The following is a 14787-nucleotide window of genomic DNA, read 5'->3' on the forward strand; positions in this document are numbered from 1 at the left end:
GGGCTGAGGAGCCTGGTAGGCTACAGTCCATACGGTCGCAAAGAGTCGGACACGATAGGTTTGAAGTTTTCCCTGTAAAATTAAATACTCCATGCTTTTTTGTGACCCAGGAAAGAAGGCACAGATGTCTCTCTTTCAACAAAATCTAGGTCTGAAAACCCTTCCCAAGTGGCTTGGCTTTCCTCTGGAGCTTGAAAGAGTTGCTTTTCTGGAGACCTCTCCTAAATTTCGGTGATCTAGAAGAACATTTGAGTCCCTAGTCCCTCGACAGGGATTCAGAAGGCACCAGGAGAGAATAGAAAGAGTAATAACAAGGAGAGAATCAACAGGACATGGAATTTAGGTAGCTAGGAGGGTGAAGGAAAGGAGGGAAGCAGAGCAAGGTCCCTCTCCACATACACACACACACACACACACACATACCCCAAGACCAACTTTTCTTTCATTCTTCTGTTCAATCGCAAACCCAGGCAAGGGCACCTGGGAAACATTCCTCCCAAGTAATTTGGGAGCAGGGAAGTGGGCAAGAGTAATTTTGCTAGTTATTGAGACTGGCTGGTGGGTATGCACTGGGCTCACTGATACTCTGTACCTTTGTATAGGTTCAACATCAGCCATCCACTTGCTGTGTGACCTTGGGCAGATTCCATGCTTTCTCTGGGCCACCACTTCCTTATCAGTACTCTAACTTCATTTACAGAAGCTGCAGAAATGGCTACTCAGGTGTGCAAGGCAAAGGGCTTTGTCAGGGTCACACATTTTATCAGAAATGTTTTTCACTGAGAGATCAGTAAGCGTTAGGTAAGAGGAGGGAGCTGCTGGGGAAGAAAAGGAATAGGGTGGGAAGCAACATCACAAGTCATGAAAGATAACAGAACTTGCCTTGTGTTCCCAGCTGGATAAAGAGGGAGAGATGGAGCCATGGGCATCATTTAGAGGAACACTTCAGTGTGACAACGTAATAGAAATCACCTCATCTCCTCTTGGTTCCCCGAGCCTGACTCTTGAATCATCAGTGAGTAATGATGTGGAGCCCCGCAGGCAGACACTCAGATCTGGATTTGAGCGAACAGTCCTTTGATTTGTTTTCGTTAAGACTAACAGTATCCCTGCAGATCCTTCACTTCAAAGACCTGAGAGTTTGGGAGCTAAGGGCAGGCAGCTACTGCACTGGGAAACGAAAACAACCGAAAGGGCTTTTTGCCATCGCTGCCAAGGTGAACTCTGGCTTCAGGCTGTGGATTCAAATCCTAGCTTTACCACCTCCTCCCTGTGTAACCTTCAGCAAGTTTCTTAAATTCTCACCACCTCCTCATCTGTTCAGCAAGCTTACTTACATCCCCAACCCAGAGTCTTAAAAGAGCTAACCTACATAAGGTACTTTCTCAATGTTAACTGTTATGAAAAAGTAAACAAGCCATAGCCTCTGCTGGCGAGGAACTCATAATATACTAGGAAAGATCAAGCTAGGACAGAAATGGCAGTATTGGAGGTAGAAAGTCCTAATGTCTCAAGGGTGGAAAAGATGAAGTGTCTCATGCATACAGAAGAGAGAAATGATCATTCTTATGGTCAAAAACAGGGCACACTCCCGGGGGTAGTGACAGTTTTAGCTGGACTAAGGATGGATAAAGTTTAAGCAGCAGAAGCAAGATGGCAAGAGCAAGAGAGAGAGAGAGAGAGAAGCAGCACAGAGAGGCTTCCTGCAGAGGGAGGTGTGTTTGGAAAGATCAAGACTCCTATCTGGCTAAAGAATAAGGATTTGTAATGAAATGTGGAGGAGATAAAGCTGAGAAGTGGCTGGAGCTGGCTTCTGGGCTGGGCTTTTTTGGGGGCAAGGAGCAGAGAGACATACTCAAGTTCACTTAGAAAACCAGAGGTATTTTATTTATTTAAAAAAAAATGTATTTATTGATTTATTTGGCTATGCCGGGTCTTAGTTGTGGCACTCTGGATCTTTGATCTTCGTGGCAGCACATGAACTCTTAGGTGGCAGGTAGGATCTAGTTCTCTGACCAGGGATTGAACCCATGCCCCCTGCCTTGGGAGCACAGAGTCTTAGCTATTGGACCACCAGGGAAGTCCCATAACCAGAGACATTTAAAGGAGAATTACAGAAAAACCCCAAGAACTGGAGAATAGGGATTTTTTTTTTTAAGTATCAAATTTATTTCAATATCTAGTTTCATTTTTAAATTAAAGCTATTGGACAATTTTTTGCAAATTAAAATTCATTATTAGAGGTGAGGAAAACATTAATAAGCTATTAATTACTGAAAACAAAATTATCAACCATGCATTTAAAAAAGCCATGTTAAAGAGTAAAAAGTTCCAATTATACTATTTAACTGAAGGAAATATCCTTTACCTCTTTATTTCTAATTATAACATTCTCATTTTGACACAATTTACACCTTTTTCACCCAATTAATACAATGCAGACAAAATTTTTCCAAATATTAAGAGGATATTGTTTACCATTTATGACATATAAGATAACTGTAACTCTTTAAAAGTTCCTTAAAAGAAAGTTGAAATTTTAATTTTCACTGTGAATCTGTCTGATCAAAAAGTAAAGGACATAACCACCACATGAATTAAAACAAAGAATGGAATAAAAAACAAAAGTGGTATCTATATAATCAGCAAATTATCTGATAAGACATGTTAACTACTTCACATTTCTACTTAGCATAAGTGAGAATAAACTGGTTCCAAGGTTTGGCATTTTTATTCTTAAGCTTTAAATCATAGTGTTACTCTACTCAAGTCATCTCTAAGAAAATGGCAGTGTTCATAAGTACAAAAATGATTATATCCAGTAGGTGGTATTCTACATAGTCAAGACAATTCTTTATAAAATTAGATTTTTGAAAATGCAGACTATCTGGTAATTACCAGTATCTCAAAAGCTAAAATAAGAAAAATACAGATAATAAAGAAGTACTCATTGAATAATATTATTTTGCTTTGAGGAAACCAGAAATGATTCTATTCCAAGAAATAAGTAATAATGATAAAGAGATGTAATTAATACACCATGTATCTTTTAAGCCAAACCACGCTTTTCTGCTCAGAACAACTCTTGATTTTTACATTCTTAATCTTTGTCCAGAACAGGACATTTTAAGCCATTTTTGAATAGAGTTGATAATCTAAAGCCACTTTTCTTCACAGGATGTTTTCATTTTAGTATTCACACATAAGCTGCAAAAAGGCAAATGAAAGTCAGTTATAAGAATCTGTAGCATAATAAATCCCAATTTACAGTAACTGTCAACAGAGTTCTATGCCGAAGCCGAAAAGTTGCTACAGTACAGGTGAGAACTGACATTCTTCCACAGGCTCAGACTTCATTTAGTAATACTGTCATAAGATCCAAAAAGAAACCTTAATAGGTCCTTTCAAAGATGCATAATTTTCCGAACAATTTTCCTCTGGACGCACTGCCTGTTCATTCCTTCAATGCTTTTTTAGTCGTTTAGCTTTTGCAATATTTTCTTGACGTTTTTGTTTCTTCTTTTGCTCCTTTTCCCTGGCCTCAATCATCTTGGCCAATTTCCAAGACAGCACAGCACTTGCTAGAAACAATGGAGTCAGAGCCAAAATAACTGTTGTAAGGAAGCCATATGGGTCCTTTGCAGCCCATTCCACAACATACTCAGCCCAAGCCTTTAAATCAAACATCTTTGTGGAGGCCTTATGCTTGAGTAGTGGTCTCTAATTTTGTCCTGGGATTATCAGCCAGTCACAATTTCAGATGACCTTTGGTTGGCTGTCTTCTTCTTTAACTTCACCAATACACTTCTGAGAGAAGGTTTAAATTCTATATACTCCAGGCCGGAAGCAGGAAGGCAGAAGCCGAGAATAGGGATTTTTAATAGCATTGGTGTTTTGTAGAGATTGCCTGGTGGGGTTGTTTATTTAACAAGGATCCCCAGTCTAGGTGCTAAGAACAAGGTCCCTGCCCTTGAGGGCAAATAACAACCATGGAAACAAATCGGTGCGACAATTTCACATAGTGAAAATGTTGCAAACAAAATAAAAAGCAAACTACTGGGACCTGACTGTCAAGGGTAAGGGGGTCAGCATTGATTAGGGGTGGAGGGGGGGAGTAGGAAGGTGCTCTCTGAATTGAGACCTGAGTGGTGGAAGAGCTCGTTTGCAAGGATCCAACAGAACCATGAGCTCAGAAGTCCTGAAGTACGAGTGAACAGTCTTGGACTGGCAGCAGCGGAAGCCACATGTAAGGCCCCATCATGAAAATGCCAGTCTTCTTAGCCATGGTAAGGGGGTTGGAATTTATTCTAAGAGTGAAGGGAAGAGATTCTAGGGTTTTAAGCAGAGAAGTGACATGATCCTTTGGGCAGATTTCAAGTCAGTCCCAGCTCCGTGTGGGTTTGCATCATCATGGAAGGCCTAGAAGCAGGATGACTAGCAAGGAAACTGCCCCAGCGTCCAGGCACAGGATCGTGTGTCCTGGGTCCAGGGGAGCTCTGGGGACCTTGACAAGGGGGTGGTTTGTGCATCTTCCCAACAAGGGCTTTGATAAATAATTTATGACACGTCTGAGGTACTGCAGACACAGCCATGGTGCCGATCTGAGAACATTGCCAGGAATAGATGTCCCTGGACATACTATTTGAAGAAAAAAGCATATTGCACAACCACACAGATATTCTATAAGCCCAACTACATGAAATTAAACACTCATTTCTGTATCAGTTTATCTACACGTAAAGAAACCTCTGGGAAGATACTCACCAGTGGTTTTTCTGAGAAGTTTGTTTTTGCTTTCCATTTTTTTTAAAACTACATTCTTTGATCTTTTCTGAGTTAAAATGTTATCAGTGAGTGTGCATCATTTATGCAAAAGCCTAGTAACTTTTGTCAAAAGAAAAACAGATGGAAGGAGGGAGAGACAGAGGGAGGGAGGGAAGAACAAGGAAGGAAGGAAATTAAGAAAATTAAAGACCAATCCCTCTGTGCCCCTAACCCTGACACAAACACACGCAGACATGCACACACATCAGAGGGCACATACACACACACATACACACACATCAGAGGGATGCAACAAGGGCCTGACCACCTCCACATATGACCGTCCAAGGACATCACCAGAGCCCTGGAGAGTTCCTCTTTGGAGAGCATGATTAATCCGGCTACAGCAAGGCTCGGGCACCCAGAGCAAAGATGCATCACTCCTCGAGAGGCCAGCTTTGAATTTCAGAGGCAGAAAGCAGAAGAGGTGCCTTTCAAGGCTCCCCTCCCCACCCACCTACATACACACTGGAAAGCCGCCAAACTGCCTTTAACCACAGTTGCCAGGGCATCCAGGGGCAGGAGGCAAGTGTCTGAGTGGAAACAAACCAGACCCTGGGGAGGGCAGGACAGAAGGGAAAGGGGAGAAGGGGAGCAGGTGTGCTGGTCCACGGAGCTTAGTGAGCGACTCCTACGTGTCACTTTTTGTCCCTTGGCATCTATGGCTATAAGCTTCCAGCCCCCGGGTGTGTTTTATTTGACCCACAGTGTTCAAAACGTTGAAATTGGGAGTTATTACATAAAGTTCTAAAAATTGGGAGTTTTTACATAGAGAGCTGAATTTCTGATTTTTTTCTTAGAAAACTAGGAAAATGCCATTCCTTGGGCCTGCCTCCCCACAGGGAAATAATCGGGTGGAGACGACGTGCTCTTGCTGGCCCCCACGCAGTGATCTCTCTTCTCAATTACTTCCCTGGGCCATAATAGACCCGTGCCTTTGCCACCTAGGAGAAGGCAATGGCACCCCACTCCAGTACTCTTGAGTACTGGAAAATCCCATGGACAGAGGAGCCTGGTAGGCTGCAGTCCATGGGGTCGCTAAGAGTCGGACACGACTGAACGACTTCACTTTCACTTTTGCCACCTAAGATATTTAACAGCTCCTTCCCTCCTTACACGCACCTGTGATGGAGGAACTGTGTGCATTTTACGGAAGAGGAAGCAGGTTCAGAAAGGTTAAGTGATGTGTTCAAGATCACACAGCTTTTAGTAGCAAAGCAAGAATTCAAAGCTGACTTCAGAACCTATGCCCTGACCAGTGAGGCAAAGTCACAGAAGGAGTAACCAGTGAGTCATCTCCCAAGTTGCTGGCCATGGTCTCTTTAAGGTTCATTTTTCCAGAAAGAATTGGCCTTCTACCCTAGGACCACAGTGAGCCCCCTAGGTGGCAGGCGGCAGGCCTCTTTTGAGTTCAAAGGGATGTGGGCACAGTAGCAGGACCCGGGAGGGTTTTCTACAGTGGGGAAGGTGAAGGAGCCAAAGGGTTTTTAATGTGGGCTGAGACTGAAGCCTGAGTGGAGGAGGTGGGAAGAACCTGAGTGGGGTGGGGCGCACTGAGTTCCCATCCCCATCTCCATATTTGACCCAGGGCAGCTTGCCTTTTTCTCTTTTCTATGTCAGGGTTCTATTTAAAACCTCCTTTAGGCAAAGGGGGATTTTGCTGCTCAAAAATAGTTTGGATAAATTTGACAATTTGAGTCTATGTCAAAAAACCATAGATGGATATTTCACGTGTGGCTAAGAAGCTATCACTGGGAACCGTCAAATGAGCCCCACGGGCCATGGCCAGCCTCTTATCTTCAGCTTTCAGGAGGGACCTCCTGCTAGATTCACTTCCACCCCACAGCTCCTGAAATGGAACCCACCCTCCTAGGACTCCAAGCAGGGCCCAGAATTTGTTTGTGTAGATTTGCATAAAAAGCTTCACTGAATGAGATTCACTAAAAGCAGGTGAGATTCACGGAGTCCCCCAGAGCAATGATTTTCTCTTTGAATTTCATTTTCTCTTGAGAAGCAGACACTTCGCTTCTCTGGCTTCCTCCATCCACTGGACCTGCACTACCTTCCTTTTCCCTTATGCCACACACTCATAGACACAGATGCACATGCATGCACACACATATACAAACATATGTATACACAGGCACACACACATATAAACACTCATGAACATGCACCCAGCAAGCTTTAAGTCACTGAACAAGTGACTGTCTGTCACAGATGATTCTAGAGTTTGATCCAGCCTAACGTCTGCCCGGGATGTAGCCCATTTGCCTAAGAAGCACCCGTCATTGGTTTGGGTGTGTAGTGGTGAGACACCCACCCCTGTGTCTCTGAGCCAGCCCTCGGGGACCAAGACTCAGCTTGGGGACCCCTGAGGACACTCTCTCTTTCTGTTCCTAGTTGCATCTAGAGTCTAGGCAGAAACCTTCAGGCGCAATGTCACCGAGACCTTCTCATCTACTCTGGGAAGCAGGGGATTACTACAATAGGAAGGAGTCAGGCATCACCACAGGATGGGGTGGAAGCTCTAAATGGACCCTCCCATCAGCCTAACATGGAGACACTTGCCACTCAGAGACCCAGCCCTGCCAAGAAACCCAAATGACTTTGTCCCTGGACACCCCAGACATGAGGTAAATGGGTTTCTCCCTCCTCCAGCCTTCATATCATTTCCTGGCCAGACCAGGTGCCTTGGGGGAGCTATGTGGGGCTCCTTGCTGGTTAAGGCTCCAAGCTGACTTCTGTCTTCTGTGTCACCTCTGGGCTGGGTCACTAACCTCTCCTCTCCCGTATCAGCCTACCCACAACAAGCCCAGTTTGTTCACCTCTCCCTGTGTCCCCGAAACCTGCTCTGTCTCCCACCCAGGGAGACCACCCAGGTGGGAGGTAATGCCCACTCCCACCGCCTTCAGTCCCCACACAGCTCTTGGCCATATCCACTCCCCTCCAAACCCTTCCCCTAGTAATATTAACCAAAACAATAACCAACCTTTGCCAAATTCCTATTATGTCTCAATACTGATACTCACTTCATTTCATTCTCAAACACAAAAAATTGGAGCATTAATTGCTACCGTTTTACAGATGAGGAAATTGAGGACCAACAGGTTGAAGCAACTTCCTTAAGGTCAAACAATTTGTTATGAAAAGCCAGGCGTCATATTCAAGTCTGTCTTGTATATCTCATGCCCTTTATGGCTACCTGGCATTATATTGCACTTACTGATTTGGCCATTATCAGTTTGGCTTTGTGGGCTTCATGGGGGCAGGGACTCTCTCACTTACCACTTCCTGTATCAGCCTCTGCCACCTAATTAATATTCAGTAAATATTTGTTAAGTGAATTGATGGCAAAGTCCACACTCTATTTTTAAAACTGTTTACTAATTTTTGACACAGCAATGCACATGGTTTTTAAAAAATCAAGAAATAAAAAAAGTGAAATTTAAATCTTCTTCCTGGATGCCCAGTTCCCTTCCTCCATGGCTCTTTTGTATCCTTCCAAAGATATTAGAATATTCTATACATATGTGTGCTTATACAAATGTGTGTAATATACATGTGTCATATCATACTATACTATTGAAACCACTCTTCATCTTGATTTTTTTCACTTAATGTGTCTTAGAAATATTCACATCAGTGTATATCTATACACATAAATCCCTATGCTATTAATTGCCATGCTAAGCTTCATACCCATCATATGGGTTTCAGGGAAGTCCCTGGAAACTTTTTAGGGCTAGAGTTCAGTTCAGTTCAGTTCAGTCGCTCAGTCGTATCCGACTCTTTGCGACCCCATGAATCACAGTACGCCAGGCCTCCAGTAAGTGTGATCTGGCATCATGAGTGACCTAGAATTTAGGATCAGGGGAAGGGACCTCTGAAATTGTCTGGTTTAATCCCTTTATGTTATAAGTAGGGAAGCTGAGGCCAAGCGGGTGGTGATGGTGGAAACAGACACTCTTAGAGCCACACTGGGAGTTCCTTGCAGATCCAGGGCGAGAGCCTTGCCTCTGCAATTCTTGGCCAGGCTCCTCTGCTTGGCAAGCTCAGAAGAAATTATAGCCAGTTCCCAGCAGAGAGAGTGCCTGGTTGGGCTTTGTCAATGGCAATGCCCTCCCAGGCAGGCTGGGGTGAGAGTGATAATGTAGGTCGCTTGGTAATCAGAAAAGAGAGCTCAAGCCCTTTAAATGACGGCTGTTTCATTTGGTCTCAGAAGACTAGATTAGCATTGATTGTCTGCACCGAGCTAGTAGATAAAAGGCCCATACCAAAAGGGAACACCAGCCTGCAAGGATGAGTCAAAGCCCCTCACTCTCAGTGCAGCCCAGCTTGGCATCTGGGACTTCCTGAGCCCACGGGCAGTTTGCAGGAGGCTGTACCCTTCCTCCAGTCGGCAAAAGTAGGGATGGGGAGGGGGCAAAAAATCCAGAAGCACAGCTGAGGGAGCTAAAATTCAGAGAAAGGAGTCTCTGTTGGGATGAATGCCTTATCTGCAGGTGCATTTCGCATCCCCATTCTTCACACACACACACACACACACACACACACACACACACACACACACTGTAAGTTCCACGAGGGCAGGGACCTAGCTCACCTTGTTTGCTATGATTCCTAGTGTAGTATCTGACATGTTAGGTGCTCAGTAAATACTTGTTAAGGCAATCAACACATGCACACACATATATCATTCCTATACACATAGACACACACTGCACACTCTACTCTCTGGATCATTGTTTAAACTGTTTCTACTCCTTCAGCTGTCCTTTTCCTGCCTGTGGCTACAGGCCCAAGCTTCTCTGGGAAACCTTCCCCACTGCTCCAGCTACAAAGGCCTTTACTTCCCCTGAAGTTCTTGCAGTTTCAATGAATAAAACAATAGCATCTTCCCTCCCTCATATCAGACATACTCTGATGGGTTTGCATGATTTACAGGAATGACAAGACAGAGGGTTTAAAAGCCAGATCAGTATAGAAAATCCGTGTTGAAAATAATATTCACACCACAAGCAATAATTAATTGTGTTGCCTTTTGTATAGAGGTAGGGTGGGGTAGTGGAGGGAGTCTTGGGTATGTCATCATGAAAACTTGGGTTCAAATCCTGCCTCTGTCACTGGTTAACTTCCTAGCCTTGGATTAGTTGCTTAGCCTAGTGTCCAGTCCTTATCTATAAAATAGCAGCAATAAGAACTTCCTCACATGGTTGTGAGGATAAAAAGAGTGAGCACTAATATGTAACCATGCAAGAATAGTGATTTTTTTCTGTTTTGTTCATGGATGTCATCCAGGACTTAGAACAATGCCTGGCATATAGTCGGCACTCGATAAACAGTTGTGGAATGAATGAACTTGCAGTAGTCATAAAGGTAGCTACGATTCATTAACCACTCATGGTGTGTCAGGCTGCATGCTAAGCAGATGTGTATTATCTCATTGAATCCTCACCCTAGTCCTGGAAGTAGCCCCATTCTTTAGATGAAAAACTAAGGCTAAGACCAACCTCATAGCAAGTTGTCAATGAGGATTTATTCCCTTCTCTCCCCCAGCACACTGTTGTTTCCCTTTTTCCTCATCTTAGTTTTGTCCCATCATTCAGCCCTCAGCTCTTCAGCAACCGCAGTCTCACTTAGTCTTTTCCCTTGAGGATCCTGGCCCTGGGACCTCTGCTCAGGCTGCAAGGTGCAGAATATACTTAGACCCAGCCATGGATGCCCATTTCTCCTGCTCCATTTTTCCCACTGGCTACAAAGCAGCTGCCTGTGTTCTGGCCCTCATTCTGTTTTCCATGCCCTCCCCACCCCCTACCATTCATCTCTCTAGCTATTTGCTGAACTTGGCGTTTTTTTTCCCTAGGCTTGGGCATTTTCCCCCCCAGACTAAACCTCTGCCTAGAACACCCTTCCTGTCTTTTTCACTCACAAATAACCAGATTCATCAGGTTAAGGGTACTCTAAGCATCCTTCTCTGACCCCTCCTGTACTGTGACAGGAATCCTCCTTCTGTTCCTGTGGCCTTCCACATCCCCCTTCTCCTTCACTCTGTATTTCTACTGGCTGTTTAACTGCCTGCCTCCTGCTATTCACCCTTATTAACTCTAAGTTCCTATTTGAGACCAAGAACTTTTTCCATCTGGCCTGTTACTATATTTCCACCCCCACCCACCCCCGCACCTTGCACAGTGTCTGGCCCAGAACAGGACTCACTGACGCTTTGTGAGTGAATGGTCTGCTCTATTAGCTGCCAGGATTCACAGTTCTGCTTTTTTCTTTCCAGTCCAGTCTGCAACCCTGCTAGCAATTCCTTCCTACTGCTGAGCCAAACTCTTGAATTTGGCCCTTCCTCACCAGCCCTGGCCAGCTTCCATCAATCCCAGGAAAATGCTTCTTTACTGGTTTAGAAATTTTCTGGGCTGCTGGGAAAAAACAGAAATGTCTCCCAGGAAGGGACATAAAGATCATGTAGTTTAGCCTTTCGACTGTGCAGGGTGAAAGTGGACTGGGTAAAGGGGCTGGGGTTGGGAGGCTGCCCCCAAGGTCACACAGTCTGTTTAGGGCAAAGGCAAGTACAAAACCCAGGTTTCCCAGGTCATCATGCAAAATCCTTTCTCTCCATTTAACCTATGGTACATACAAAGCCAACCCATGAGACTGGTTGGATGGGATTTTACACACATAAGAAGCAAGGCTACACTTTGAATTTGGGATTTTGTATGCCATCAACATTATGCCTCCTGCTCTGTTTCTTGTTGGAAAGCAGGATGAAAAGCATGAGTGGGACTCTGGCATTCTTGCTCTGGCCTCAGCCCTGCCACTGATGTACTAGCTGTTTCCCCACTGTTCTTCTCAGAGAACAGTGACTTTGACTATAGTGTTAGAGGAAATAAGGCTGGAAAGAAAGGATGCAGCCCAAATGAGGAGAGTTGGGAGTGTCTAAGCCAGAATACTTTATTGGGGAAGCAGTGGGGAACCTCTGAGGGTCTTTGAGCAGGAGATGACCTGACTGGCTACAGCAGAGCCCCTAGGGAACTCTTGGCTAATAAATCTGGATAGAAAAGCAATCTTTTCACGTGAGGTTGTAACCTTATCCACCTGCTGGGAGGCAAATGTCCCAGTATCTCTGTCTCTCAGGTAATAGCCATCTCCCCTAAGGACTCTCATTTCACAAGCTCAGATTTCCTGAGGGAGGGATTTGAGCAAAGCAGAAAGATTCCCCGGGTAAGTCATTATTGTAGTGGCTGGAATCTCCATCAATGGAGCTTTGATGAATAAATCTGCCCAGAGAGGCCGGTCCTTGGCAAAACTTGTCATGAGGCTCTAGGGATCTCACCCGGTTTGTGCTGTGGTTCCTGGGCTTTCAGGAGGGGCAGTGAGTAGAGCCAGAAAAAGGCCCCAGCAGGACCATTTCTTGATCCAGCCCTGACTGCCAGGGGAAAAAAATCATGGTTCCTGCAGGAGAGCTCAGTCTAAGCTAGAATGTTGCAGCACCACTGATGCTTCTGCTCCCAACATGGATTTTCAAGGGCTGACATGGGGAAACAATCTTGGCGTGAGGAACAGTTCTACTACTGATGGGCTGCAAGTCCCTGGAAAGACTTGATCTCTCTGAGCTTCCTTTCCCTAACTGTTGAAGGAGGCATTTGTCCCAGTTCAAATAACAAAGGGGCTCCAGCTCCCCTTTCCAACACCCAGATGTATTGTGTTAAGAATGATGCTGAGGTTACATCCAGAAAAAGAGTACGGCTTTCTGTCAGCTTCTCCAGGAAAGGGAGTTCCCTCCTATATTAGTTTCCTGGCACCGCTGTAACACATTACCTAAACTTTGTGGCTTAAAACAGCACAAATTTATTCTCTTATTGTTGTGGGGGTTGGAAATCTGAAACCAGCTTCCGAGGGCTTACATTAAGGAATTACCAGGGCAGGTTTGTTCTGGAGGTTAGAGAAGAGACTCTCTTTTCTTGCCCTTTTCAGCTTCCAATGGCCCACTTCTATTTCTTGACTTGTGACTGTCCCCCCACCCCTATCTTCAAAGCACATCATGGCAATCTCTGTTTCCATCATCATATCTCTTCTGCAGTCAAATCGCCCTCTGCTTCTTCTTTTTTTTTTAATATTTATTTATTTACCTGCATCGAGTCTTAGTTGCAGCATGCAAGCCTCTCTCTCGGGGGGCATGGGGGCCTCAGAGAGTGTGGCCTCAGAAGTTGAGGTGTGCGGGCTTAGCTGTCCTGTGGCATGTGGGTGGGATCTTAGTTTCCCAAACAGGGATCGAGCCCCCTTCCCCTGTATTTGAAGGCAGATTCTTAACCACTGGACCTCCAGGGAAGTCCCTCCGTCTGCCTCTTGTAAGAACACTTGTGATCACATGGAAGGCCCCCTACCCAGATAATCCAGGATAATCTCATCTCAAGATCCTTATCTTAGTCACATCTGCAAAGGTCCTCTTGCAGTGTAAGGTAACACTGTCACATGTTCTGGGGATTGGGACATGGGTGTCTTTGAAGAGCCCATCAGCTAACCTGTCACACACGACACATGGCAACTCATTGTAAATCCCTATAGTCTAGAAATGGAACTGGGACAGAATAATGGAATTATTCCAAGTTAGCATGGGAGGCCTGACATATGCAAACTGTAACAGAGAAAAAGATTGCACGTGGCATCTTCTGTTTCTGGAACCATGCCAGCCTCATTGAAATTCCACATCCCACTGCCTTCTCCTGACACTGTATCATTTACAGTGCTCCCGAGGCTGGTACAGTGACTCATTATTATTGGTTAATGAAGCATCTAAGGCCTAAACCCACAGTCAGCGGCTGCGATAAAGAGTGAGGACAGAGCTGGACTGAAGGGAGTTCTGTAGGAGGGATGTAAACCAAAAGAGACAGAAGCCAGGCTGTCCTTGTGTCTTCATTTCACAAGCATTTACTGAGCACTTAGGGGGTCCAGCAACTATGTGTACAACAAGAATAAGGGCCCCAGGTGTGTTCCTGACCCCCAAGAATTCAAGGTAAGTGGGAGAGACAGACAGGTACATCAATACACTAAGACACTCATAAAGACTGCTCAGAAGAAGGTGGGTGATGAGGCGCCCCCAGGACAGTCTCTGCTTCAAAGAAGCAGGGAGGCCTCCCAGAGGAGGGGGCAGTTCACCTGGGTCTTGAAGGATGACTGGACATTCTGAGGTTGAAAAAGGGAAGGGAAGGGGACGTGGGCAGAAGAAACAGGTGCTAAGGGGAGTAGTTAAAAGGCGTGGGTTTTCACTGCATCCTGAATGACATGCAGAGAGATTCTGGGAGGAGGAGAAAAGAATCTGGAAAATTTGTCTTCAGGCTGCAGTGGAGGCAAAGTGGTGACATTTGGCTGGCATTGGGGGCTGGGCAGACACTGTAGGGGAGTCTGGCTTTGGGAATAAAGAGCCAAACCTCACCACTGTCTGAATAAATTCAGGAGGGCTGCAAGGAAAGATCAGATGCTGAAGTGGTGAAGACAGACTTGGGTTCAATCTCAGCTCTACTGCTCACTAGCTCTGTGACTCTGGTGAGTTTCTTAACCCATCTGGGCCTCAGGGTGCTCATTGAAAAAGTGGGAAAAATCGTCACCACCTGTGAGGATAGTTGTGTGGCGAGAGCCTTGTCTGTTTTCTACCATATATCCAGCATCTGGCTCATGTTTGTAAACTGAATGAATCATATCTGGAGGAAAAAAAAATGCTTGGCAGGATGCCTGATGAATAATAAATGTTTAGTGAATCAGTCCATTATTAATTTTAAGGGAAGAAATTCAGTGATGGTCTGGGCCAGCCCCCATGGCTCTCCATGTATTTTCTCTAACATTTCTGATAAGTGCTCACCCATTATGGCCCCAGCAGCCTGGAACCACAGGAAAGATCCCTGAATCAGAATTAGGGGGACAGGTGGGCTTTAGTTCCAGTCTTGACTGTCATGAACTGTG

General features: G+C 45.0%; 1 protein-coding gene across 1 annotated transcript; it reads right to left on the minus strand.

The window, feature by feature from the left end:
* Positions 1-2176: 2176 nt before the first annotated feature.
* On the minus strand, positions 2177-3861 carry LOC139184207 (small integral membrane protein 15-like). The gene has a single exon (XM_070793890.1). It carries the CDS (start codon positions 3685-3687, stop codon positions 3463-3465), a length of 225 nt encoding a protein of 74 aa, XP_070649991.1. The 5' UTR covers positions 3688-3861; the 3' UTR covers positions 2177-3462.
* Between the last annotated feature and the right edge of the window lie 10926 nt (positions 3862-14787).

The sequence above is a fragment of the Bos indicus genome, chromosome 7, assembly GCF_029378745.1.
Source record: "Bos indicus isolate NIAB-ARS_2022 breed Sahiwal x Tharparkar chromosome 7, NIAB-ARS_B.indTharparkar_mat_pri_1.0, whole genome shotgun sequence".
Lineage (NCBI taxonomy): Eukaryota > Metazoa > Chordata > Mammalia > Artiodactyla > Bovidae > Bos > Bos indicus.